At 50.9% G+C, this 26613-nt stretch overlaps 1 protein-coding gene across 1 annotated transcript in view; it reads left to right on the forward strand.

Moving 5' to 3' along the window:
- The window catches only part of LOC147120752 (beta-galactosidase-like), a 36374-nt gene extending 10033 nt beyond the window's left edge, over positions 1-26341 (forward strand). The window contains exons 4-10 of the mRNA XM_085984252.1: positions 15811-15942; positions 20186-20260; positions 20337-20426; positions 22964-23077; positions 23209-23340; positions 23922-24152; positions 24537-26341. Of these exons, the coding sequence (XP_085840378.1) occupies positions 15811-15942; positions 20186-20260; positions 20337-20426; positions 22964-23077; positions 23209-23340; positions 23922-24152; positions 24537-24731 (969 nt within the window). The 3' untranslated portion in view covers positions 24732-26341. The remainder of the gene's footprint in view (positions 1-15810; positions 15943-20185; positions 20261-20336; positions 20427-22963; positions 23078-23208; positions 23341-23921; positions 24153-24536) is intronic.
- The last annotated feature ends 272 nt before the right edge of the window (positions 26342-26613 follow it).

Raw genomic sequence — 26613 nt, forward strand, 5'->3', positions numbered from 1 at the left:
CACAAATTTGCAGACGACACAAAGCTGGGCGGGAGGGTAAGCTGCGAGGAGGATGTCGGGGAAACTCCAGTACAATTTGGACAGGTTGGGTGATTGGGCAGAAACATGGCAAATACACTATAATGTGGATAAATGTGAGGTTATCCACTTTGGTGGCAAAAACAGGAAGGCAGATTATTATTTGAATGGCAATAGATTGGGAGAAGGGGAAGTGCAAAGAGACCTGGGTGTCCTTGTGCACCAGTCGCTGAAGGTAAGCATGCAGGTGCAGCAGGCGGTTAAGAAGGCAAATGGTATGTTGGCCTTCGTAGCAAGAGGGTTCGAGTACAGGAACAAGGATGTCTCGCTACTGTTGTACAAGGCCTTGGTGAGACCGCACCTTGAGTACTGTGTGCAGTTTTGGTCACCTTACCTGAGGAAGGACGTTCTTGCCATGGAAGGAGTGCAGCGAAGATTCACCAGGCTGATACCTGGGGATGGCAGGAATGACGTATGAGGAGAGATTGTGTCGATTGGGCTTATACTCACGAGTTTAGAAGATTGAGAGGGGATCTCATCGAAACCTATAAAATTCTGTCAGGTCTGGACAGACTAGATGCAGGAAGGATGTTTATGATGGCCGGGGAGTCCAGAACCAGGGGTCATAGTCTAAGGATAAGGGGTAAGCCATTTAGGACTGAAATGAGGAGGAATTTCTTCACCCAGAGAGTGGTGAACCTGTGGAATTCTCTGCCACAGAGGGTGGTGGAGGCCAGTTTCATTAAATATATTCAAGAAGGAGTTGGATATATTCTTAAGGCTAAAGGGATCAAGGGATATGGGGAGAAGGCAGGGACAGGGTACTGAATTTGGATGATCAGCCATGATCGCATTGAATGGCGGAGCAGGCTCGAAGGGGCCGAATGGCCGACTCCTGCTCCTATCTTCTATGTTTCTATATCTCCACTTTCCTGCACTATCCTCATATCCATTGATTCCCGTAATATCCAAAAATCTATCGATCTCTGTCTTGAATATACTCAATGACTGAACCTCCACAGCCCTCTGGGGTGGAGAATTCCAAAGGTTCACCACCCTCTGAGTGAAGACATTTCTCCACATCTCCGGTCTTAATTGGCAGACCCCTTATTCTGAGACTGTGACCCCCTGGTTCTAGACTCCCCAGCCTGGGGAAACATCCTCCCTGCATCGACCCTGTCAAGCCCTGTAAGAATTTAGTATGTTTCAATGAGATCACCTCTCATTCTTCTAAACTCTAGAGAATATAGCCTCGTCTTCTCAATCTCTCCTCACAGGACAGTCCCCCCATCCCAGGGACTTGGCTTTAGAAATAGAGGAATAGAATGTAAAAAGCTGAGAGATCGTGCTAGAACTTTATGGCTGTGAAATTCGGCACCACAGCGGCGGTAGATTTGGCCTTTAAAAAAAAAAAAAATGGCGTCCGCCTCACTTCCACCTCGACTTCTGGCACGGCCTGCACTGTTCGCCATCTAGCACACAGGGCCCCCCACCCCCACCCCATCACACAGGGCCCCCCCCCCCCCGCTATCGCACAGGATCACACAGGGCCCCCCCCCCCCGTTATCACACAGGGCCCCCCCCCCCCCCGTTATCACACAGGGCACCCCCCCCCCCGCTATCACACAGGGCACCCCCCGCCTCCCCAGCTATCACACAGGGCCCCCCCCCCCGCTATCACACAGGGCCCCCCCCCCCGCTATCACACAGGGCCCCCCTCCCGCTATCACACAGGCCCCCTCCGCTATCACAGGCCCCCCCCGCTATCACACAGGCCCCCCCCCCCACTATCACACAGGGCCCCCCCCCCCCCACTATCACACAGGGCCCCCCCCCCCCCCCGCCACTATCACACAGGCCCCCCTCCCCCCGCCCCCCGCTATCACACAGGGCCCCCCCCTCCCCCCCCCGCTATCACACAGGGCCCCCCCTCGCCCCTCACTATCACACAGGGCCCCCCCCCCCCCCCACTATCACACAGGCCCCCCCCCCACGGCCCCCCCACTATCACACAGGGCCCCCCCCCCCCCCCCCGCTATCACACAGGGCCCCCCCTCCGCCCACTATCACACACAGGGCCACCCCTCCCCCACTATCAACACAGGGCCCCCTCCCCCCACTCCACCTATCACACCGCCCCCCCCCCCCACTATCACACAGGCCCCCCCCCCCGCCCCCCGCTAGCACACAGGGGCCCCCCCCTCCCCCCACTATCACAGGCCCACTCACACCGGCCCCCCCCCCCACTATCACACAGGGCCCCCCCCCCTCCCCCACTATCATACAGGCCCCCCCCCCGCCCCCCACACTAGCACACAGGGCCCCCCCCTCACTATTTCAAGATACATCCAACTTGCAGGGACGTTGATTATTTCTCTCTTGTACTGGCTCGTGCCGAGTTTGTGGGATGCTGGAAGAGATTTCAAACACTGTTGAAGTTTGAAGGGAGCTGCTGGATGCTTGAAGGCTGCTGCTGAAGGCCCCCGAGAACACCACTTGCTCCCAGTCATGGGGGCTCTCGTTGCAGCATGACGGGGAGATGGAGCAAAGACGACCAGCTGCTCACAGGGCGATGAGGAGGCTCGCAGTAGGAAAGCCCTTACCCACCGAGGGTCTTCAGGGAGCAATTCTCCAACCTGCACCTATCCAGGAGCCGTGTGTTCGTCAGCTCCGCTTCACCAAGGAGGTGGTGACAGAACTCTGTCACCTCTTGGAACCAGACCTGCAGCCTCAGAGCAGGGCGACGCTGCCAGTGGCCCTCAAGGTGACAGTGGCCCTGAAATTTTCTCCAGTGGATCTTTCCAGGCTGGAACAGGCAACATAGCAAACATCTCGCAGTTGGCCATCCATTGCTGCAGCCGGGAGGTCACAGAGGCTCTGTACCACAGGAGAGGGGACTTCATTGTATACCCTCAAAACAGACAAGTAGCAGGAGCTGTGCAAGGATATCGCCTTCCCCATGGTGCAGGGCGCCATCGACTGCACACACGTGGCTTTGTGGGCGCCGCATCTCAATGATGAGATGTTCTGTAACCGCAAAGGCTACCACTCACTTAATGTGCAGTTGTTGCGTGACCATGCCCAGCGGCCACGATGGTGAATGCCCGGTACCCTGGCAGCAGTCATGATGCCTTCATCCGGTGTGCCAGCAATCTTCCAGCCACCACGTTGAACCCAAGGGTGGCAGCAAGGGCTATCCACTCCACACCTGGCTGATGACTCCCCTCCGCAACCCCACCACTCTGGGTCAGCACTCGGATAGCCATGCTGCCACAAGGAACATCACTGAACAGACCGTCGGGCTGCTCAAGCAACAGTTCCGCTGCTGTGACTGCTCGGGAGGAGCCCTCCGGTACTCGCCGGAGCGAGTGTCCCAACCTGTGGTGGTCCACCTGTGGTGGTCAACCTGTGGTGGTCCACCTGTGGTGGTCAACCTGTGGTGGTCAGCCGCATCCTCCACAACTTGGCCATCCTGAGGGCGAAGCCCTTTCCACCACGGGTTCCACGACCACCTCAGGAGGAGGAAGCTGCGTACAAATCCATATTCTGGACGGGCTGTCCGTGAACGCATCATCAGATACAGTTCCCTTGAATAAAACCCCAGATCCCCGTTGCTCAACACTTCCCCGCCTTTGAAAAGCGCGGGAGCAGAGTGGAGCGGCTGAGCAACAAACAGAGAAAAAACAATCACAAAGGTGTCGCTGGCACAAGGGAGCTGAGAGGTGAGTATTGGTGGTAAATTTTTTTTGATCTGTTTAAGTATATTTCTGCTCAGTAGATGACAGCTGATACGCTTATCAATTACTCCATAAAAGGCGATGAATTAGGAAAGTAATGAAAAGGTTTTTATTAACTAAAGAACAGAGCATGCCTCTCGTGGACGACTGGTTCCAAGAAGGAAGTGGGTTGCCGGGCAGCCACCTTTATACCAGGTCATGTAGGCGGAGCCAGCTGAGGCATGCATTGGTACACAGTGAGTAGCAAGAGGTAACAATGTGCAATAATGATAACAGTTGTGAACAACAATGAAAACAATAACAGTGGTTTACCACATTCACCCCTTGTTTAAAATTGAGTCCGGCGGGGTGAAGTGTACTAAAAGTTCGTGTAGGTAAGTCTATCAGGAGGCCTTGTATGCCGTCCTGATCGTCGTAGCAGCGGTGGCGGTGCTGCAGTATCCAATGTCGAGTCTGGTGTCTGAGTGGTCGACGAAGGGTCCTGGGGCTCCGGCATGCCGTCTACAGGGGTTGGGTTGGGAGAAGTGGTGGATAATAACGGTGGTGATTCGGGGGCGCCCGAGGGTGCGAGGTCTCGTATGGAGACCGTGTCCTCCCGCCCGTCTGGGTATGCCACGTAGGCATACTGGGGGTTGGCGTGTAGGAGGTTCACCCTCTCGACCAGGGGGTCCGTTTTATGGGTCCTCACGTGCCTCCGCAGTAGGACGGGCCCAGGAGAAGTCAGCCATGTCGGTAGCGAGGTTCCCGATGTGGACTTCCTGGGGAAAACGAACATTTGCTCATGAGGGGTGGCATTAGTGGCAGTACAAAGCAGTGACCGGATGGAGTGGAGCGCCACAGGGAGGGCCTCCTGCCAGCGAGAGGTCGGAAGGCCCTTAGATTTTAAGGCTAAGAGGACGGCCTTCCAAACTGTCGCGTTCTCTCTTTCCACCTGGCCGTTCCCCCGGGGGTTGTAGCTGGTGGTCCTGCTCGTAGCAATACCTCTCGCGAGCAGGTACTGACGAAGTTCGTCGCTCATGAAAGATGAGCCCCGGTCGCTATGTATATAGCTGGGGAACCCGAACAAGGCGAAAAGGTCATTCAGACATTTGATGACCATGGTACTGGTCATGTCTGGGCAAGGGATGGCAAACGGGAAACGGGAGTACTCATCAACAATGTTGAGGAAGTACACGTTGCGGTCAGAGGAAGGGAGGGGCCCCTTAAAGTCGATGCTCAAGCGCTCGAAGGGGCGAGTGGCCTTGATCAGGCTTGCTCTGTCTGGCCTATAAAAATGCGGTTTGCATTCGGCACAGATTTGGCAGTTCCTGGTCATAGTTCTGACCTCCTCGATGGAGTAGGGCAGGTTGCGGGACTTAATGAAGTGGCAGAATCTGGTGACCCCGGGGTGGCAGAGGTCATTGTGGAGGGTCCGCAGTCTATCAACTTGCGCGTTGGCGCATGTACCTCGTGATAGAGCATCTGGGGGCTCATTGAGTTTCCTGGGCCGGTACAAGATATCGTAATTGTAGGTGGAAAGTTCAATTCTCCACCTCAAGATCTTGTCGTTCTTGATTTTGCCCCTCTGCTTATTATTGAACATAAAAGCAACTGAACGCTGGTCAGTGAGAAGGGTAAACCGTTTTCCGGCCAGGTAATGCCTCCAGTGTCGCACTGCTTCCACAATAGCCTGGGCCTCCTTTTCGACAGAGGAGTGTCGAATCTCGGGGCCCTGGAGGGTCCTTGAGAAAAAGGCCACGGGTCTCCCCGCCTGGTTAAGGGTTGCAGCTAGGGCGAAGTCGGATGCATCGCTCTCCACTTGGAAAGGGATGGACTCATCCACTGCGTGCATTGTGGCCTTCGCAATATCACTCTTGATAAGAGTGAAGGCTGCACCCACCTCTGATGTCAGGGGGAAGGAGGTGGACTTGATGAGGGGTCTGGCTCTGTCCGCATAGTTGGGCACCCACTGAGCATAGTAAGAGAAAAACCCCAGGCATCTCTTCAGTGCTTTTAGGCAGTGGGGGAGGGGGAGCTCCATAAGGGGGCGCATTCTGTCGGGGTCGGGCCCGATGACTCTGTTCTCCACTACGCAGCCGAGAATGGCAAGGCGCGTGGTGTGAAACATACATTTCTCTTTATTGTATGTTAAATTCAGCCGCTGGGCCGTACGGAGGAATTTCGCGAGATTAACGTCATGGTCCTGCTGGTCGTGGCCGCAGATGGTGACGTTATCCAGATAGGGAAAGGTGGCCTGCAGCGCGTTCTGGTCAACCATCCGGTCCATCTCCCTTTGGAAGACCGAGACCCCGTTGGTGACGCCGAAGGGGACCCTAAGGAAGTGGTAGAGGCGGCCGTTTGCCTCGAAGGCAGTATACTGGCGGTCCTCATGGCGGATAGGGAGTTGGTGGTATGCTGACTTAAGGTCAATGGTGGAGAATACCCTGTATTGCGCAATCTGATTGACCATATCAGATATGCGGGGAAGGGGGTATGCGTCCAGCTGGGTGTACCGGTTTATGGTTTGGCTGTAGTCGATGACCAGGCGGCGTTTATCGGCGGTCTTAACGACTACAACCTGGGCTCGCCATGGGCTGGTGCTCCCTTCGATAATGCCCTCCTTCAGGAGTCGCTCCACCTCAGCGCTAATAAAAGCTCTGTCCCCGGCGCTGTACCGCCTGCTCTTGGTAGCGATGGGTTTACAGTCACGGGTGAGGTTAGCGAACAAGGGGGGGGGGACTTTGAGTGTGGAGAGGCTGCAAGTGGTGCGCGGCGGGTGGTTTAAAAACTGTTGGTTGCAGACTGTGAGTGGGGGAAGGGGTCCACCGTATGCCAATGTGACACGACTGTGAGTGGGGGAAGGGGTCCACCGTATGCCAATGTGACACTTTTGAGGTGGCACTGAAAATCCAACCCTAGCAGAACGGCAGCGCAAAGACGGGGCAGGACAAGAAGTTTAAAATTTTTATATTCAGTGCCCCTAACCGAAAGGGTCACCACACAGTAGCCGCCGACGTCCGTTGAATGGGACTTGGACGCCATAGAAATCCGATGGCGCGTTGGCAGGACCGTGAGGGAGTGGCTACGCACCGTGTCGGGGTGAATAAAACTCTCCGTGCTCCCGCTGTCAAACAGGCAAGTAGTGGCGCGGCCGTTTACCATAATGTCCATCATGGACCTGGACAGATGATGAGGGAGGGCTTGATCCAGCGTAACGGAGGCCAGTGTATGGCTGAGTGAGCTGATATGGTCGTCCGACGAGACGGTGGTCGAGTCCGGAGACAAATTGGCGGTTGAGTGCGGCGGGCAAAATGGCGGTGGCCATGATTCCGATCCCCACGCGGCCGGAGGTGCACAAAATGGCGGAGAAGATGGCTGCCCCCACGGTTCACACGCGGCGCTGCTGGCATTCGCGGGTTTCCCTCTGCAGGCGTTGGCGTAATGGCCTTTCTTCCCGCAGCCAGAGCAGGTAGCGGTCTTCGCCGGGCAGCGCGCTCTGGGGTGTTTTAACTGGCCACAGAAATAGCATTTTTGGGCCTGGTTACGGGACATTGTTGCAGTAGTTGGTACCAGGGGCGGAGGTCCTGGTTGCTTTTGGGACATCGCTGCAGTAGTTGGTACCGGGGGTGGCGGTCCCATGTCCCAAGGTCGCGATGACCATGGCGCGGCCCCGTTACGTGCGTATGCTTCGAGGTTTTGGTGGGCCGCATCTAGTGAGAGCGTGAGGGCTACGGCCGTCTTCAGGTCGAGCTCCTTGCTTTCGAGCAGTCTCTGCCGGGAGTAGTCGGACTGGAGGCCCTTAACGAAGGCATCACAGGTAAGCCCCTCCGCGTGCGCCGCAGCCGTTACCGCCTTACAGTCGCAGTCCCTGCAGAGCGTCTGTAACGCCCGTAAAAATGCCTCTACCGATTCCCCCGGTTGCTGCCTGCGGGATCCCAGGAGGTGTCTGGCGTAAATCGTATTCACTGGGCGCGTGTATTGCCCTTTTAGCAGGTCGAGAGCCGCCGTGTACGTAGTAGCGTCCCGGATGAGTGTATATACTTGAGGGCTCACCTGGGCGGTCAGGACTTTTAATTTGTTCTCCTCCGATGTCACGGCGGAGGCTTCTAGGAAGGATTCAAAGCAGCTCAGCCAGTGTTCGAAATTGGTAGATGAACCCGCCGCTTGGGGGTCGAGGTCCAGGCATGCTGGTCTGAGGGCTCGCAGCAACGCCTGCTGTTGTTGCTGCTCAGTTCCGGACATTTTACTTTTAGTTAATAAAATTGATACGCTTATCAATTACTCCATAAAAGGCGATGAATTAGGAAAGTAATGAAAAGGTTTTTATTAACTAAAGAACAGAGCATGCCTCTCGTGGACGACTGGTTCCAAGAAGGAAGTGGGTTGCCGGGCAGCCACCTTTATACCAGGTCATGTAGGCGGAGCCAGCTGAGGCATGCATTGGTACACAGTGAGTAGCAGGAGGTAACAATGTGCAATAACGATAACAGTAGTGAACAACAATGAAAACAATAACAGTGGTTTACCACAATAGCCTGTCTAATGGAGGGAAGTGTTGATTGGTGGGTAGCTGTTGAGTGTTTCTTGTTAAGTTTATTTCTGCTAAATTACCTCCATAGTCTGGTAAATAGAGGCATGGCAGAGCAGCTCAGTCCCGTGATTGGCACATCCTGTGCCACGTGAGATGTCCTGGACGCTTCTTGCGGTCTGGACGACCATGTGTGCGGGAAGTGTCGCCAACTGCAGCAACTCGAGCTCCGGGTTTCGGAGCTTGAACAGCAGCTGGAGCCACTACAGTACATCCGCGAGGTGGAGAAATACTTGGAAAGCACGTTTCTAGAAGTGGTCACCCCACAGCCTCAGGATGTGCAGGTAGAGAGGGAATGGGTGACCACCAGACAGAGAAGGAGGACCAGGCAGGTAGGGCAGGAACCCCCAGAGTGCATCTCGCTCGCTAACCGGTTCACAGTTCTGGAAACTGGTGGGGGGTGATGGCTCCTCTGGGGAGAGCAGCCAGAGCCAAGACTACGGCACCACGGGTGGATCAGCTGCACGGGGGGAAGAAGAAGAGCGGAAGAGCACTAATGATTGGGGATTCATTGGTTAGGGGAGCAGATAGGCGTTTCTGTGGATGCAGACGTGACTCCAGGATGGTATGTTGCCTCCCTGGTGCCAGGGTCAAGGATGTCACTGAGCGGCTGCAGGACACTGAGGGGGTGGGGGGGTCGCCGGGGGTGGTGGTGAACAGCTAGAGGTTGTTGTCCATATCGGTACCAATGACATAGGCAGATAGAGGGATGAGGTCCTGCAGGCAGACTACAGGGAGCTACGAGAGAGAATAAAAAGCAGGAGCTCAAAGGTAGTAATCTCCAGATTACTCCAGGTGCCACAGGCTAGTGAGTACAGGAATAGGAGGATAGAACAGATGAATATGTGACTGGAGAGATGGTGCAGGAGGGAGGGCTTTAGATTCCTGAGGCGTTGGGACCATTTCTGGGGAAGGTGGGACCTGTACAAGCCGGACGGGTTACACCTCAACAGAGCCGGGACCAATATTCTCGTGGGGAGGTTTGCTTGAGCTGTTGGGGAGGGTTTAAACTAGCTTGGTAGGGGGGTGGGCACCAGCATATAGGAGTAGAAAAGAGGAATAAGGTGCATAAAAGAGTGAGTGTGTTGGATAGTACTAGAGAAGAAAGTTCTAGAGATGGAAGTAGTACCATATTAGATAGGAGCAGACTAAGAAAGACTACAAAAAATTCAAAAATGGGTTAAACGCACAAAGTGTGGTGAATAAGGTTGGTGAGCTACAAGCACAATTAGACATGTGGCAATATGATGTTGTGGCAATAACGGAAACATGGCTTAAAAATGGTGAGGACTGGGCACTTAATATTCAAGGGGACAAGGTGTTCAGAAAAGATAGGGAAGGAAAAAAGGGAGGTGGGGTGGCAGTGCTGATTAAGGAAGACATTGTAGTGTTGGAAAGGGAGGACGTTCTTGAGGGGACAAGGGCAGAATCCATTTGGTTAGAGTTGAGGAGCAAAAAGGGTATGATCACACTATTGGGGGTATTCTACAGGCCTCCAAATAGTGAGAGGGAGGTAGAGGAGCAAATCTGCAGGGAAATGCTAGTGCAGTGTTTGCAAGTGCTGTTGGGGAGGGTTTGAACTAAAATGGCAGGGGATTAGGAACCTGTGCAGGGAGACAGAGGAAAGGGAAGCAAGGATAGAAGCAAAAGACAGGAAGGAGAAAAGCAAAAGTGGCAGTCAGAGAAATCAAGGGTTTAAATCAAATATGGCCACAGTAAATAATAATTCTAAAAGGTCTAAGAATGTTTAAAAAAAAAAAAAAAACAAGCCTGAAGGCTTTGTATCTTAATGCGAGGAGCATTCATAATAAGGTGGATGAATTAGCTGCGTAAATAGATGTAAACGGATATGATATAATTGGGATTACGGAGACATGGCTCCAGGGTGACCAAGGCTGGGAATTCAACATCCAGGGGTATTCAATATTCAGGAAAGACAGGCAAAAAGGAAAAGGAGGTGGGGTAGCATTGCTAGCTAAAGAGGAGATTAACACAATAGTAAGGAAGGATATTAGCTCTGATTATGTGGAATCTGTATGGGTAGAGCTGAGAAATACCATGGGGCAGAAAACATTAGTGGGAGTTGTATACAGACCCCCAAACAGTAATGCTGAGGTTGGGGATGGCATTAAATGGGAAATTAGAGATACGTGCAATAAGGGCACAGCAGTTATCATGGGTGACTTTAATCTACATATAGATTGGGCTAACCAAATTAGTAACAATACTGTGGAGGCAATGGCAAACATTTAAAGATCGCATGGATGAATTGCAAAATTTGTTCATCCCTGTTTGGCATAAAAATAAAACAAAAAAGGTGACTCAACCGTGGCTAACAACGGAAATTAGGGATAGCATAAGATCCAAGGAGAGGACATATAAATTGGCCAGAAAAAGCAGCAAACCTGAGGATTGGGAGCAGTTTAGGATTCAGCAAAGGAGGACAAAGGTATTAATTAAGAGGGGGAAAATAGAGTATGAGAGTAAGCTTGCAAGGAACATAAAAACTGACTGTAAAAGCTTCTATAGATATGTGAAGAGAAAAAGATTGGTGAAGTCAAGTGTAGGTCCCTTGCAGTCAGAATCAGGGGAATTTATAATGGGGAACAAGGAAATGGAAGACCAATTAACATAGAAACATAGAAGATAGGAGCAGGAGTAGGCCTTTTCGGCCCCTCGAGCCTGCTCCGCCATTCAATGAGATCATGGCTGATCATCCAAATTCAGTACCCTGTCCCTGCCTTCTCCCCATACCCCTTGATCCCTTTAGCCTTAAGAAATATATCCAACTCCTTCTTGAATATATTTAATGAATTGGCCTCTACTGCCTTCTGTGGTAGAGAATTCCACAGGTTCACCACTCTGGGTGAAGAAATTCCTCCGCATCTCTGTCCTAAATGGCTTACCCCTTATCCTTAGACTGTGACCCCTGGTTCTGGACTCCCCAACCATCGGGAACATCCTTCCTGCATCTAGTCTGTCTAGTCCTGTTAGAATTTTATAAGTTTCAATGAGATCCCCTCTCATTCTTCTAAACTCCAGCGAGTACAAGCCCAATCGACCCAATCTCTCTTCGTACATCATTCCTGCCATCCCAGGTATCAGTCTGGTGAATCTTCGCTGCACTCCTTCCATGGCAAGAACATCCTTCCTCAGATAAGGCGACCAAAACTGCACACAATACTCAAGGTGTGGTCTCACCAAGGCCCTGTACAACTGCAGCAAGACATCCTTGTTCCTGTACTCAAACCCTCTCGCTACGAAGGCCAACATACCATTTGCCTTCTTAACCGCCTGCTGCACCTGCATGCTTACTTTCAGCGACTGGTGTACAAGGACGCCCAGGTCTCGTTGCACTTCCCCTTCTCCCAATCTATTGCCGTTCAGATAATACTCTGCCTTCCTGTTTTTGACACCAAAGTGGATAACCTCACATTTATCCACGTTATATTGCATCTGCCATGCTTCTGCCCAATCACCCATACTGTCCAAATCATACTGGAGTTTCTCTGCATCCTCCTCACAGCACACATGCCCACCCAGCTTTGTGTCGTCTGCAAACTTGGAGATATTACATCTAGTTCTCTCGTCTAGATCATAAATATATATTGTGAATAGCTGGGGTCCAAGGACCAATCCCTGCGGTACCCCACTAGTCACTGCCTGTCACTCAGAAAAAGAGCCGTTTATTCCAACTCTTTGCTTTCTGTCTGCCAACCAGTTCTCTATCCAAGTCAATACCTTGCCCCCAATCCCATGTGCCTTAATTTTACACGCTAATCTCTTATGCGGGACTTTATCGAAAGCCTTTTGAAAATCCAAACACACCACATCCACTGATTCTCCCTTATCTATTTTACCAGTTACATACTTTGGTTCTGTCTTCACAAAGGAGGACACAAATAACCTCCCAGAGATGCCGGGGAACATAGGGTCTAATGAAAGGGAGGAACTGAATGAAATCAGTATTTGTAGGGAAATGGTGTTAAGAAAGTTGACGGGATTGAAGGCCGATAAATCCCCAGGGCCTGATAATCTACATCATAGGGTATTAAAGAAGTGGCCCTAGAAATAGTAGATGCATTGCTGGTCATCTTCCAAAATTCGATAGAGTTGAACAGCTAATGTAACCCCATTATTCAAAAAAGGTGGTAGAGAGAAAACGGGGAATTATAGACCGGTAAGCCTGACATCGGTAGTGGGGAAAATGCTAGAGTCCATTATAGAAGATGTAATAGCAGAGCACTCGGAAAACAGTGGCAGGATCGGACAAAGTCAACATGGATTTACAAAAGGTAAATCGTGCTTGACTAATCTACTGGAATTTTTTGAGGATGTAACTGGTAGAATAGATAAGGGAGAATCAGTGGATGTGGTGTATTTGAACTTTCAGAAGGCTTTTGATAAGGTCCCGCATAAGAGATTAGCGTGTAAAGTTAAAGCACATGGGATTGGGGGTAAGGTACTGACTTGGATAGAGAACTGGTTGGCAGACAGGAAGCAAAGAGTTGGAATAAACGGGCCTTTTTCCGAGTGGCAGGCAGTGACTAGTGGGGTACCGCAGGGATCGGTGCTAGGACCCCAGCTATTCACAATATATATTAATGATCTAGACGAGGGAACTAGATGTAATATCTCCAAGTTTGCAGACAACACAAAGCTGGTTGGGCATGTGTGCTGTGAGGAGGATGCCGAGAAACTCCAGTATGATTTGGAAAGGTTGGGTGATTGGGCAGATGCATGGCAGATGCAGTATAATGTGGATAAATGCGAGGTTATCCACTTTGGTGGCAAAAACAGGAAGGCAGATTATTATCTGAACGGCAATAGATTGGGAGAAGGGGAAGTGCAACGAGACCTGGGTGTCCTTGTGCACCAGTCGCTGAAGGTAAGCATGCAGGTGCAGCAGGTGGTTAAGAAGGCAAATGGTATGTTGGCCTTCATAGCGAGAGGATTCGAGTACAGGAGCAAGGATGTCTTGCTGCAGTTGTACAGGGCCTTGGTGAGACCACACCTTGAGTATTGTGTGCAGTTTTGGTCGCCTTATCTGAGGAAGGATGTTCTTGCCATGGAGGGAGTGCAGCGAAGATTCACCAGACTGATACCTGGGATGGCTGGAATGACGTATGAGGAGAGATTGGGTCGATTGGTCTTATATTCACTGGAGTTTAGAAGAATGAGAGGGGATCTCATTGAAACTTATATAATTCTATCAGGACTAGACAGAGTAGATGCAGGAAGGATGTTCCCGATGGCGGGGGAGTCCAGAACCAAGGGTCACAGTCTAAAGATAAGGGGTAAGCCATTTAGGACAGAGATGAGGAGGAATTTCTTCACCCAGAGAGTGGTGAACCTGTGGAATTCTCTACCACAGAAGGCAGTTGAAGCCAATGAATTAAATATGTTCAAGAAGGAGTTAGATATATTTCTTAAGGCTAAAGGGATCAAAGGATATGGGGCGAAGGTAGGGACAGGGTACTGAATTTGGATGATCAGCCATGATCCTATTAAATGGCGAAGCAGGCTCGAGGGGCCGAATGGCCTAATCCTGCTCCTATCTTCTATGTTTCTATGAAATTGCAGAGATATGCAAGAGCTATAGAGTGGTGATATTGGGGGGCTTTAATTACCCAAATATCGATTGGGATAATGCTAGGGTAAAGGGAAAGGAGGGGGTGGAATTTCTGAAATGTGTTCAGGAGAATTTCCTTGATCAATATGTTTTTGGCCCAACTAGGAAGGAGACATTGCTGGATCTGGTGCTGCGGAATGAGGTGGGCCAGGTCGACCAAATGTCTATGGGAGAACACTTGGGTACAAGTGATCATCGTATCATAAGATTTAGATTAGCAATGGAGAGGAGCAAGGAACAATCTAGAGTGGAACTTCTAAACTGGAATAGGGCTAACTTCAATGGGATGCAAAAGATTCTAGCCAGGGTAAAATGGAACCAAAGACTGACAGGAAAAACTGTAACAGAACATTGGGTGATCTTTAAGGAGGAGACGTTCCAAGTACAGGCTAGGTACATTCCAACAAGAGGGAAGGGTAAGGGAACCAAAGCAAGGGCTCCTTGGATGACGAGGGAAATAGAGAAGATGATGAAACAAAAAAAGGTGTATGATGCATGTCAGGTGAATTCTTCAAGGGAGAACCAGACCAAATACAATAAGTTGAGAGGGGAAGTGAAGATGAAAATAAGATTGGCAAAGAGAGAATATGAGAGTAGAATGGCGGTTAATATAAAAGGGAACCCAAAAATCTTCTACCGGCATGTAATCAGTAAGCGGGTAGTAAGAGGCAATGTGGAGCCTATTCGAGACAAAGAAGGTGATATATGCTTAGAGGCGCGGGGCAAGGTTAGAATACTCAATGAGTACTTTGTATCGGTGTTTACTAAGGAGGTGGACGCTGACATAATATCGGTAGAAGTGGAAAAGGTCGAAGCAATGGGAGGGGCGAAAATTGATTAACAGGATGTACGAGAAAGGCTGGGTATGCTTAGAGTGGACAAGTCGCCTGGTCCAGATGGTTTGCATCCCAGGTTGCTAAGGGAATTGGGGGAGGAGATAGCAGAAGGGCTTGCCATAATTTTCCAATTTTCCCTAGATGCGGGGGAGGTGCCTGAGGATTGGAAAGTGGCAAATGTGACGCCATTGTTCAAGAAAGGGTGTAAGGACAATCCTAGTAACTACAGGCCGGTCAGTTTAACATCAGTGGTGGGTAAAGTTTTAGAAACAATAATCAAGGAAAAAATTAACAGGCACTTGGAGAGGTTTAAGCTAATTAAGGAAAGCCAACACGGATTTGTAAAAGACAGATCGTGTTTGACTAATTGAATTTTTTGATGAAGTAACCGGGAGGATTGATGAAGGGAATGCAATGGATGTTGTCTACATGGATTTTAGGAAGGCGTTTGACAAAGTACCACATAGAAGGCTGGTTAACAAAATTGAGGCTCATGGAATAGGTGGGTCAGTGGCAGCTTGGATAAGGAATTGGCTTAAGGACAGAAAACAGCGAGTTGTGGTAAATGGCTGTTTTTCAGACTGGAGGATGGTAGACAGTGGTGTTCCCCAAGGGTCAGTGCTGGGGCCACTGCTTTTTTTGATATATATAAATGACCTGGATATTGGAATACAAAGTAGAATTTCTAAATTTGCTGATGACACCTAACTTGGGGGTGTGGCAAACAGTGATGATGCCAATCGACTGCAACAGGACATAGAAAGGCTAGCAGAATGGGCAGACAAGTGGCAGATGGAATTTAATTCAGAGAAGTGTGAGGTGATGCATTTCCACTAGTTGATGGTACAAGGATTAGGGGACACAGATTTAAGGTTTTGGGCGAGAGGGGTGAGGGGGAAACGGAGGGAGGGGGGAATGGAGGGAGGGGGAATGGAGTGGGGGGGGGGAATGGGAATGGAGGGGGTGGAGTGGGGAGGGGCGGGGCAATGATGATGTGGAAATCCCCACTAATTCCTCCCTCCTTCCCTCACAGGGGCGGATTACAACACGAAGTACAGACCCATCACCACCAGTTACGATTATGATGCCCCCCTCTCGGAGGCAGGAGATCCCACGGACAAGTTTCACGCAGTGCGGGATGTGATTAGCAAGGTGTGACCCCATTACTCTTGCACACGGTGAAAGGACGGGGTAACTAGTCCAGGGGGCTCTGGAGAGGCAGTGAGTCCGGGGTGTGGGGGCTGGGGTTGCGGGTCCGAGGATAGCTGGGTGGAGGCTGTGGCGAGGCGACCTGTGGCGCTCCGACTCTCACCTCGGTCTCTCCTCATTCTGCTGCTGCACATTGGTTACCTCACACCTTGAATTCTCTCAATCTTGGGACAGTGTAGAGGGAGCTTTACTCTGTATCTAACCCATGCTGTACCTGCCCTGGGAGTGTTTGATGGGACAGTGTAGAGGGAGCTTTACTCTGTATCTAACCCGTGCTGTACCTGCCCTGGGAGTGTTTGATGGGACAGTGTAGAGGGAATGTTTGATGGGACGTTGTAGAGGGATGGTTTTTAACCGATTGTCGAGTATTGATTGCGAGTTTGATACCAGTCAATACGGTAATGTAATGTGCATTGCATTATGGGAATTACCCGGGAAAAGGGCAGTCGGCCATTTTACGCAATAAAGTGAACATCGCAGTTATAAGCCTGTCTGCCTGACTCTGATTTAATTCGACGTATCGACATGCTTGATTGAACGCATTAAAGCATAGATACAACATTGGCGACGAGGATAACGAACAGAATCATTTTAGATAGGTAGTTGCCCAAGTTTTAGTTAGCTGGGATGGAGAAGACCGGCATTCAAAATTTTGCATGCTTCGCCAAGCCACGTTGGGTCCAAGATGGACAAGGTGGTTAACGTCTTTTGAGCTTTATGCCGACGGAAAAGGACTCATTATCGACGATACCTCTATAGGTGCCACAAAGCAGAGGAGAAGAGCTCTACTTCTACACCTAGCAGGACCAGATGTCCAGGATATCTTTTCGACTCTACCGGACACAGGAGAGCCAGCAGACTACACGTCGGCGGTTAGTGCTTTGAATCACTACTTCGTGCCGCAGATCAACGCAGCATTTGCTAGAAAGACTTCATAAGTTGTCCCAGAAGGCAGGTGAGACTGTGCAACAATTTGCTACTCGCTTGCGGCAGGCTGCTAAAGACTGTGCTTTTGGGGGGGATGCGGATAATCAAATAAGAGACACTATCCTGAGTAGGTGCACGTCAGCCTATGTGCGGAGGAAATTGCTAGAGGAAGGGCAAGATCTAACGCTCGCCTGCACGTTACAATTGGCCTCACAATGTGAAAACGTCGAGGAGCAGATGTCAGCCATGTCCTGTACAGAGAAGGCGGAGACAGATACTGTTCGCCATGTTACACAGAAAAGGGTATTATGTGAAAAGCTTGACAGAGAAACCAAAGGGAAATGGCGATAGGACGAAAGGAAATGTTACAGATGTGGACAAACAGACCACGTGGGCAGAGATCCGAAATGCCCAGCACGCGGACAAACATGTCATAAGTGCAAGGGAAAGGATAATTTCTCCAAAGTATGCCGCACAAAGGGTACAAAGAAACACAGTGTGAACAATATAGAGGAACAAAATGACTGCATTTGGTGTTACTGGAAATAACGTGACAGAGACTTACCTTTTGTGTGGGGGGGGGGGGGTGTAAACCTGAGTGTGTTAATTGATTCGGGTGCAACTAGCAATGTGATAGATGAGAATACATGGGAAGGATTAAAGTCAGAACACATTAAGTGTCAGTCACATGTCCCTTAGACAGAGAGAAAGTTATTCTCTTATGCTTCTAGCCGACCACTGTCAGTTAAAGGTATATTCACATGTGGGATTACAATAGGTAAGAGAACTGAGCAGGCGGAGTTCATTGTGGTTAAAGGCCATGGAGAGCCTTTGCTAGGAAGGGAGACAGCCATGAAACTGGGAGTTTTAAAAATAGGCGCAGACATCTCAGCTGTGGTAGATGTAAGACAGCTACTAGAACAGCGGTATCTAAAGGTGTTCCAGGGAGTAGGAAGGTTGAACACAAAACAGATCAGTTTGTATATCGACCCACAAGTGAAGCCTGTGGCCCAGCCACTCAGACGTATACCATTCAACTTAAGGGGGGCAGTAGAGGCCAAAATAAAACAATTGAGGGACATGGACATTATCGAACCTGTAACTGGTCCCACCCCATGGGTACATCCTGTGGTTATTGTACCAAAAGCGGATAAGGATATAAGGTTATGCCTAGACAAGAGACGAGCAAACCAGGCAATAGTGAGGGAACAGAGAGAGAGGCCTTAGCTCTTGTATGGGCTTGTGAGAGGCTGCATCCATATGTGTATGGCCAAAAATTTAACTTGGTAACTGACCATAAGCCATTACAAGTGATATACGGCCCACACGCTTAAACCCTGTGCCCGTTTAGAGAGATGGGTACTTAGATTACAGCCGTACGATTTTAAGGTGATACACATACCAGGCAAGCAAAACATTGCAGACCCACTGTCACGATTGCTGGGGGAGACAACAAAACAGGAGAGACATTCTCATGGCTCAGATGAATACGTGAGATTTGTAGCTGTGAGTGCGACACCAAAAGCACTCGCTACTAGAGGTGGAGGAAGCCTCTGCTACCGACCCAGAGCTGATTGAGGTACGGAAGGCAATCACAAACGGACATTTTGAGAACTGTAAAGCTTATGCAGCAATTGCAAACGAGCTGTGCGTAGTGGGGTACCTAGTTTTTCGGGGAACACGCATCGTGCTACCCACAGTGTTACATGCACGAGCCCTGTTGTTAGCACATGAAGGACACTTGGGAATAGTTGGAACAAAGCAACATCTCAGAACCAAGGTTTGGTGGCCTGGCATGGACAAGGCAGCTGAAAAACACTGTAAAGCGTGCCACGGCTGTCAGATAGTAGCCAGACCCGACCCACCTGAACCGTTGAGACCAACACCATTACCGGAGGACCCCTGGCAGGATGTAGCTATAGACTTACTGGGACCCTTGCCATCCAACCACTCCATTCTTGTGGCAGTTGATTGTTATAGTCGCTACTATGAATACGACATCATGACCTCCACAACAACAGAGAAGGTTATTGATAGTTTAGAGTCAATCTTCAGCCGTCATGGTTTGCCAATCACCTGCAAATCTGATAATGGTCCCCAATTCAGATCTGAATTATTCAAAGAATACTGTGAAAACAACGGGATCAAACACCTGAAAACGACAGCAAAATGGGCTCAGGCTAACGGAGAAGTCGAGCGCCAGAATGCATCGCTGATGAAGAGAATCAGAATTTCTCAGTCAGAAGGACTAGATTGGAAGTGTGAACTTAGAAAATATGTGACTGTGTACAGGAGCACTGACCGTGCCACGACAGGAAAGAGCCCGGCAGAGCTGCTCTTTAAACGGAAAATGAGAGGAAAGCTGCCAGACATCACAGAGTCGAGCGCAGACGTGGAAGTACGTGACCGGGACGCAGAACAAAAAGGCAAGTCCAAACTGTACACAGATGAACAGCGGAGAACACAATACTCGGAGGTGGAAGTTGGCGACACGGTGCTGGTACGGCAGGACAAAGTGGACAAGTTCACCACTCCTTTTAATGCCACACCCCACAATGTTTGAGTAAAACAGGGAGTCAAGTAGTAGTGGAATCTCCAGACGGAGCACGCTACTCGAGAAACACCACGTTTGTGAAGAAATACAGAATCAATGGACCAAAGGAGACACTCCATGAGCAGGAGGAAACACAAGGGACTGAGGACAGTATAGTAGACCCTGACACACATACCACTGTGACACAGGCAATACCCACTGACACCAACATGTCAGACATACCCAATACAGCCAGACCTCAAAGGGTTAAAAGAAAACCCCAAAGACTGTCTGATTATGTCACAACATAAACTGTGCGAGAACTGCATGGGTGATGTTAAATGTTTAAACCTGGGAATTATTTAGTTGTGTGGTAAGACACAAGTTTGTAAAAAGTTTATAAACCAAATAAGTTATGCAGTGTTATTGTAAGCAACTGTTTGTAAACTGCAAGTTTGTTTCCAAGGAAAAGGGGGATGTTGTGTATTGATTGCGAGTTTAACACCAGTTAATACGGTAATGTGCATTGCATTATGGGAATTATCCGGGAAAACGGCAGTCGGCCATTTTACACAATAAAGGGAACATCGCAGTTATAAGCCTGTCTGCCTGACTCCGATTTAATTCGACGTATCTGCATGCTCGATTGAACGCATTAAAGCATAGATACAACACCCATGTTGTGACATATTCCAGCTGATGTTTCTTCCTCTTCCTGTTCCTCAGTTTCGAGATGTCCCTGTTGGTCCGGTGCCTCCTCCCACTCCGAAGTTCGCCTACGGCCGTGTGACTTTATCAAAGGTAAGGGATTGACCAGCAGTGTGCTGCTTGTGGCCCTGTCTCTGACCCTGTCTGAGCGTTGCCTTTTATCTTTCAGTATGGACCACTGCTGGACTTCCTGAAAGTGCTTGCACCAGGCGCGGCCGTCAACAGCACCTACCCTTTGACCTTTGAGCAAATGAAACAGGTAGGAGGTCATCTCTGCATGGTGGCAGACCCTGGGGTTATTACAGGAGTCAGTTCCACTCTAACCCGTCATGCACTGGACACAGAGAGCGTGGAAAGTGTTAGGATTGTGGTAAAATACCGGCTGTACAATCAGGTAAATACTAGCAGGTCCAGCGACCCATCCCCACCCAGGCCAGTCACGGTGGAGCGAAGGGCGGGGGCACAGGAGGCTGGAGTTGTGGGGTGTTACCAAGCTCTCTTGTGGGGCTGGGGGAGATCGCAGAGATGAGGAGGGGTGTGGCCATGGAAGGATTTGAAAAGGATGAAAATTTTAAAATCGAGTTGTTGCTGGACGGGGAGCCAATGAGCACCAATGTTCCCGTTAATTTTTCTTTGGGTGTGCTGCCCCTTTTCGGGGCTCTGTGGCCCATTGAAAATCCCGTGCATGCGCTGTTTACCCATTGAAAAGCCGGCTGTGCAACTTAAAGGGAGCATTGGCGAGCACAAGGGTGATGGGTGAATTGGACTTGGCGTGAGTTAGGATACATGACACCTAGGACACTGCCCTGAGGAACTCCTGCAGCGATGTCCTGGGGCTGAGATGATTGACCTTCAACCACCACAACCATCTTCCTTTGTGCTAGGTATGACTCCAGCCAGTGGAGAGTTTTCCCCCCGATTCCCATTGACTTCAGTTTTACTGGGGCTCCTTGATACCACACTCGGTCAAAGGCTGCCTTGATGTCAAGGGCAGTTACTCTCACCTCACCTCTGGAATTCAGCTCTTTTGTCCATGTTTGGACCAAGGCTGTAATGAGATCGGCAGCCGAGTGGTCTTGGCGGAACCCAAACTGGGCATCAGTGAGCAGGTTATTGTTGAGTAAGTGCTGCTTGATAGCACTGTCGATGACACCTTCCATCACTTTGCTATGATTGAGAGTAAACTGATGGGGCGGTAATTGGCCGGGTTGGATTTGTCTTGCTTTTTGTGGACGGGAGATACCTGGGCAGTTTTCCACATTGTCGGATAGATGCCAGTGTTGTAGCTGTACTGGAACAGCTTGGCTAGAGGCGTGGCTAGTTCTGGAGCACAAGTCTTCAGCACGATAGCCGGGATGTTGTTGGGGCCCATAGCCTTTGCTGTATCCAGTGCGCTCAGCCGTTTCTTGATATCACGTGGAGTGAATCGAATTGGCTGAAGACTGGCTTCTGTGATGGATCTTCTTCAGGATGGCAGGCTGTGACTAGTGGGGTACCGCAAGGATCGGTGCTTGGGCCCCAGCTATTTACAATCTATATCAATGATTTGGATGAGGGGACTAAATGTAACATTTCCAAATTTGCTGATGATACAAAGCTAGGTGGCAGTGTCAGGATAAAGGGTCGGCCATTCAGGACTAAGATGAGGAGAAATTTCTTCACAGAGGGTGGTGAATCTTTGGAATTCTCTACCCCAGAGGGCTGTGGAGGCTCAGTCATTGGGTATATTAAAAACAGAAGTCGATAGATTTCTGACTAGTGAGGGCATCAAGGGATATGGCGATAGGGCCGGTGAATGGAGTTGAGGCAGAAGATCAGCCATGATCTCATTGAATGGCGGAGCAGGCTCGAAGGGCTGAATGGCCGACTCCTGCTCCTATTTCTTATGTTCTTGTGGTGGGGACCTCAGGAGGAGGCTGCGATGGATCATCCACTCGGCACTTCTGGCTGAAGATGGTTGCAAATGCGTCAGCCTTGTCTTTTGCACTCACGTGCTGGGCTCCACCATCATTGAGGATGGGGATATTCATGGAGCCTCCTCCTCCCGTTAGTTGTTTAATGGTCCACCACCATTCACGACTGGATGTGGCAGGTGGGCGGGGGGAGGAAAGGGAATCTTGAGATGGGGCTTCAGGGCTAGGGTGGAACGGGGAAGGTGTGTTTGACTTCGTGGTTAAGGGGAGGGGGGAGGGAAGCAGCTGAATGGATGGTTTCTGTCTTGGTGATGGAGGCACTGGGGAAAGTGCAAAAAAAATTCTAGGGGCCATAAATATTAGATAGTCACTAATAAATCCAATAGGGAATTTAGGAGAAACTCCTTTAGCCAGAGAATGTGGTTGAGGAAAATAGCTTTGATGCATTTAAGGGGAAGCTAGTTAAGCAGGAGGGAGAAAGGAATAAAAGGATATGTTGATGGGGTTAGATGAAGAGGGGTGGGAGGAGGCTCGTGTGGTTTCTACGTAAGGAGTCCATGAGCTCGTCACTCTTGGTGTTGGAGATGAGGGGACAGGAAAGAGAGGTTAAGGCACAGTCGGCAGTGGAGTGAAGGTCCTACAGGATGATCCTGGAGTATTTGGCTGATTTAGCTGAGGAAACAGGCCTGGTAGATTCTGATGTAGTCCAGCCAGAAGTGGTGATGAGCGGCCATACCAGGGGTGCACCAGATACGTTCAACATAAAATGAGGATTGACGGGTACACTGGACGGAGACTGGCGTGAGTCTGGCCTGTTTTTTGGGCAGGGCGGGTGTAGGACAGTGTCCACCTGTCGCTGACCCAGGCTCCTTTTGTGTTTCAGTATTTTGGGTTTATGCTGTATCGCACTGCCCTTCCATGGACCATCGAGAAACCCACTCCCCTGATGTCAGGGTTGAATGGAGTGCATGACCGAGGGTACGTCCTGGTCAATGGGGTGAGTGATGATTGTTTGTCTCTGTGACCCTCAACCCCTGCCCTCAACCCTGATACCCCCACCCTAACCCTTGACCCCACTTAGCAACCAGCAGTGATGAGGGGGTGAGTGATGTTTCCTGACTGTTGCAGGTGTACCGGGGGGTGTTGGAACGTGACAATGTCCTCGCGTTGAACATCACGGGCAGTAAAGGCGATGTGCTGGACATTGTGATCGAGAACATGGGACGCGTCAACTTCGGAAGCTGCCTGCTGGACCCCAAGGTAAGGGTGAGGCTCCTGGGGCGTGGACAGAGACCATGGGACCCATGCAGAGTCTGGAGCCAGGGGGTGGAGGGGCAGGTCTGGTCCCGACCCCATAGTCTTTGGCAGGGACATCGGTGCATCAAGTGACTCCCCCCTGCTGACCTCACAAAACAGGCCGACTCTTCCTGGGGCACAAGTCCACAGCCACCACTTACCCATTTGTGAGTGAGTGAGGCATGCTGCCCAACTGTGGAGGGCATCGCAGATAAGCCCACTGCTTTCGAGCAGGGGCCACGGTGGGTGGGGTTGATGCGGTGGTGGGTTCGGGAGCCGGCCATCTGAGTGGGGCTCAGTACCATGCCAGGTGGGATCAGCTAACTCGGCACAGGCCGGGGATAGAGCCTAGGCCTTTCCTGCTCTGCGTGTGGGGCTTAGCAGCACCCGAGACAGGGCATTATCTGAGTCAGCAGGTTTCAATGGGGCAAAAGATTGACTGAGACCCTGTGTCTCCTTGGTGAGCCTGGGACTGGGCCGGTGGGTTCCTGGGGTTGAGCCGCCCAGCCCAGGGTCACTGTTCACGGCCTCTCTTCCTTTTCCAGGGCCTGGTGAGGAACCTGTCACTCGCCACCAGCGAACTCACCAACTGGGCCATGTTCCCCTTGGCCATCGACGACGTTATTGGGACGGGCTGGCCGCACTCTGTACCTCGGGTGGGAGCTAATGCCCCGGGTCAGTCTCGGACCCCGGCTCTTGGCCCCACCTTCTACTACGGCTCCTTCGACTCGCCGAAGCCTCGGGATACCTACATCACGCTGCAGGACTGGGCAAAGGTGAGTCCGGATTACAGGAGCTGCAACCGTCCTGCCCCACCATCACTCCCTCTGCATGTGCCCTCCCACTCCCTCCTCTGCTCCCCCCCCCCCCCGTCTCTCCTCAAACCCCCCCTCAACCCCCCAAGCCTCTCTGCACCCCAACTCCCCTCCCACTCTCCTGTGTTTATGGGGAGGGGGGGGGTGTATAGTGTGTTTATGGGGAGGGGGGGGTGTATAGTGTGTTTATGGGGAGGGGGGGGTGTATAGTGTGTTTATGGGGAGGGGGGGTGTATAGTGTGTTTATGGGGAGGGGGGGCGGTAGTAGAGTGTGTTTTTAGGGGGGTGGGTGGAGTGTGTTTATGGGGGGTGGTTTCTGGTCTCACTCTCCGATCTCTGTTTTAGGGTCAGGTCTGGATCAATGGTTTTAACGTGGGGCGTTATTGGCCGGACCGAGGACCCCAGCAGACGCTGTACGTACCCAAGAGCTTTCTCACTGACAGCTCCCCAAACAAGGTGACAGTGCTGGAGCTGGAGAGAGGTGCCGACAATCCTGCGGTAATATTTCTGGATCACTCGATCCTTACTTCAAAGACCTAAGGCGGAGGAGCTGCGAGTTGCTGTTTAAATCTCGCTGCTGGAAGCTGGCACCCTGTTCAGAGTGGAGCGACGGTTACTCTCTCCGCCCCACTGCCAGTATTTACACACTTTAATCACAAGGACACAGGAACGATTGAATTGTAATCCACCGGCTGATGATAAAACTGCTGCTTGGGTCTGCACAGCGATGATTGGGGTCAGTCCAGGGGCGGAGTGGGGACAGAACAATGTGCCAACTCCATTCTGCAATCAGATTTACTTCCCAGAGTTCTGTCTGAGCTGGGAACTCTTTCCAGATTTTGTACATTTTTAAAGCAGATGTCTGATGCCCAGACAGTTCACTGACACTCACTGGGGTACAGTTCCACAGACACTGACTCTCACTGGGGTACAGTTCCACAGACACCGACTCTCACTGGGGTACAGTTCCACAGACACCGACTCTCACTGGGGTACAGTTCCACAGACACCGACTCTCACTGGGGTACAGTTCCACAGACACCGACTCTCACTGGGGTACAGTTCCACAGACACTGACTCTCACTGGGGTACAGTTCCACAGACACCGACTCTCACTGGGGTACAGTTCCACAGACACCGACTCTCACTGGGGTACAGTTCCACAGACACCGACTCTCACTGGGGTACAGTTCCACAGACACTGACTCTCACTGGGGTACAGTTCCACAGACACTGACTCTCACTGGGGTACAATTCCACGGACACTGACTCTCACTGGGGTACAGTTCCACAGACACTGACTCTCACTAGCGTACAGTTCCACAGACACTGACTCTCACTGGGGTCCAGTTCCACAGACACTGACTCTCACTGGGGTACAGTTCCACAGACACTGACTCTCACTGGGGTCCAGTTCCACAGACACTGACTCTCACTGGGGTACAGTTCCACAGACACTGAATCTCACTGGGGTACAGTTCCACAGGCACTGACTCTCTCACTGGGGTACAGGTCCACAGACACTGACTCTCACTGGGGTACAGTTCCACAGGCACTGACTCTCACTGGGTGCAGTTCCACAGGCACTGACTCTCTCACTGGGGTACAGGTCCACAGACACTGACTCGGGCACAGGTCCACAGACACCAACTCTCACTGGGGTACAGTTCCACAGATGACACAGTGTGGGTGTAGATGTTGAGGAGATTTGAGCCCATCCCACCCACAGGGGGGTCATTGGATAGTGAGTATCTGCCTGGTTTCTCCTAATGCAGGGGTTGCAACGATAATCGCAGCCACTGTTGTCATCCCGGCTGAGATGAGCACAGAGTGGGGATGGAACCTGGGATCTTCCCAGTCTGTGGGGCTCAGTACCACTGACCGAGTTCTTGGGCACTGAGCGCCTGGTGCTTGCCGTGAGGTTTGAGGAGGGAGAGCTGCTGTGTTGGTGTTTCATGGTTTGGGGTTCTGGTTTATTGCGACCCCCGAGACTGACCCCCTTGACAAACCCCTGCCTCCTGGTACATTCCCGTCGTAGATGTGCATTGATGGCATAATTAGACCAACCACAAAAGGAAAATGATGTCATGTGATCACCCTTGACCAGCATAATGGAGGCAACTTTATTAAACTTGCATTGATATAACGCCTTTCACCCTCGGGACGTCTCAAAGCACTTCACAGCCAATGAAGTACAGTTCGAAGTGTGGTCACTGTTGTGATGTAGGAAATGTGGCAGCCAATTTGTGCACAGCAAGCTCCCACAAACAGCACTGTGATACCGAGCAGATAATGTGTTTTTAGTGATGTTGATTGAGGGATACATGTTGGCCCAGGGTACCGGGGAGAGTCCCCTGCTCTTTCAAATAGGGGGCTGTGCAAGATCCCACAGCCACTGAGGGCAGACGGGGCATGTGGGCAA

This window comes from Somniosus microcephalus, chromosome 4 (assembly GCF_052327205.1).
Source record: "Somniosus microcephalus isolate GS21.2 chromosome 4, FLI_Smic_1.0, whole genome shotgun sequence".
Lineage (NCBI taxonomy): Eukaryota > Metazoa > Chordata > Chondrichthyes > Squaliformes > Somniosidae > Somniosus > Somniosus microcephalus.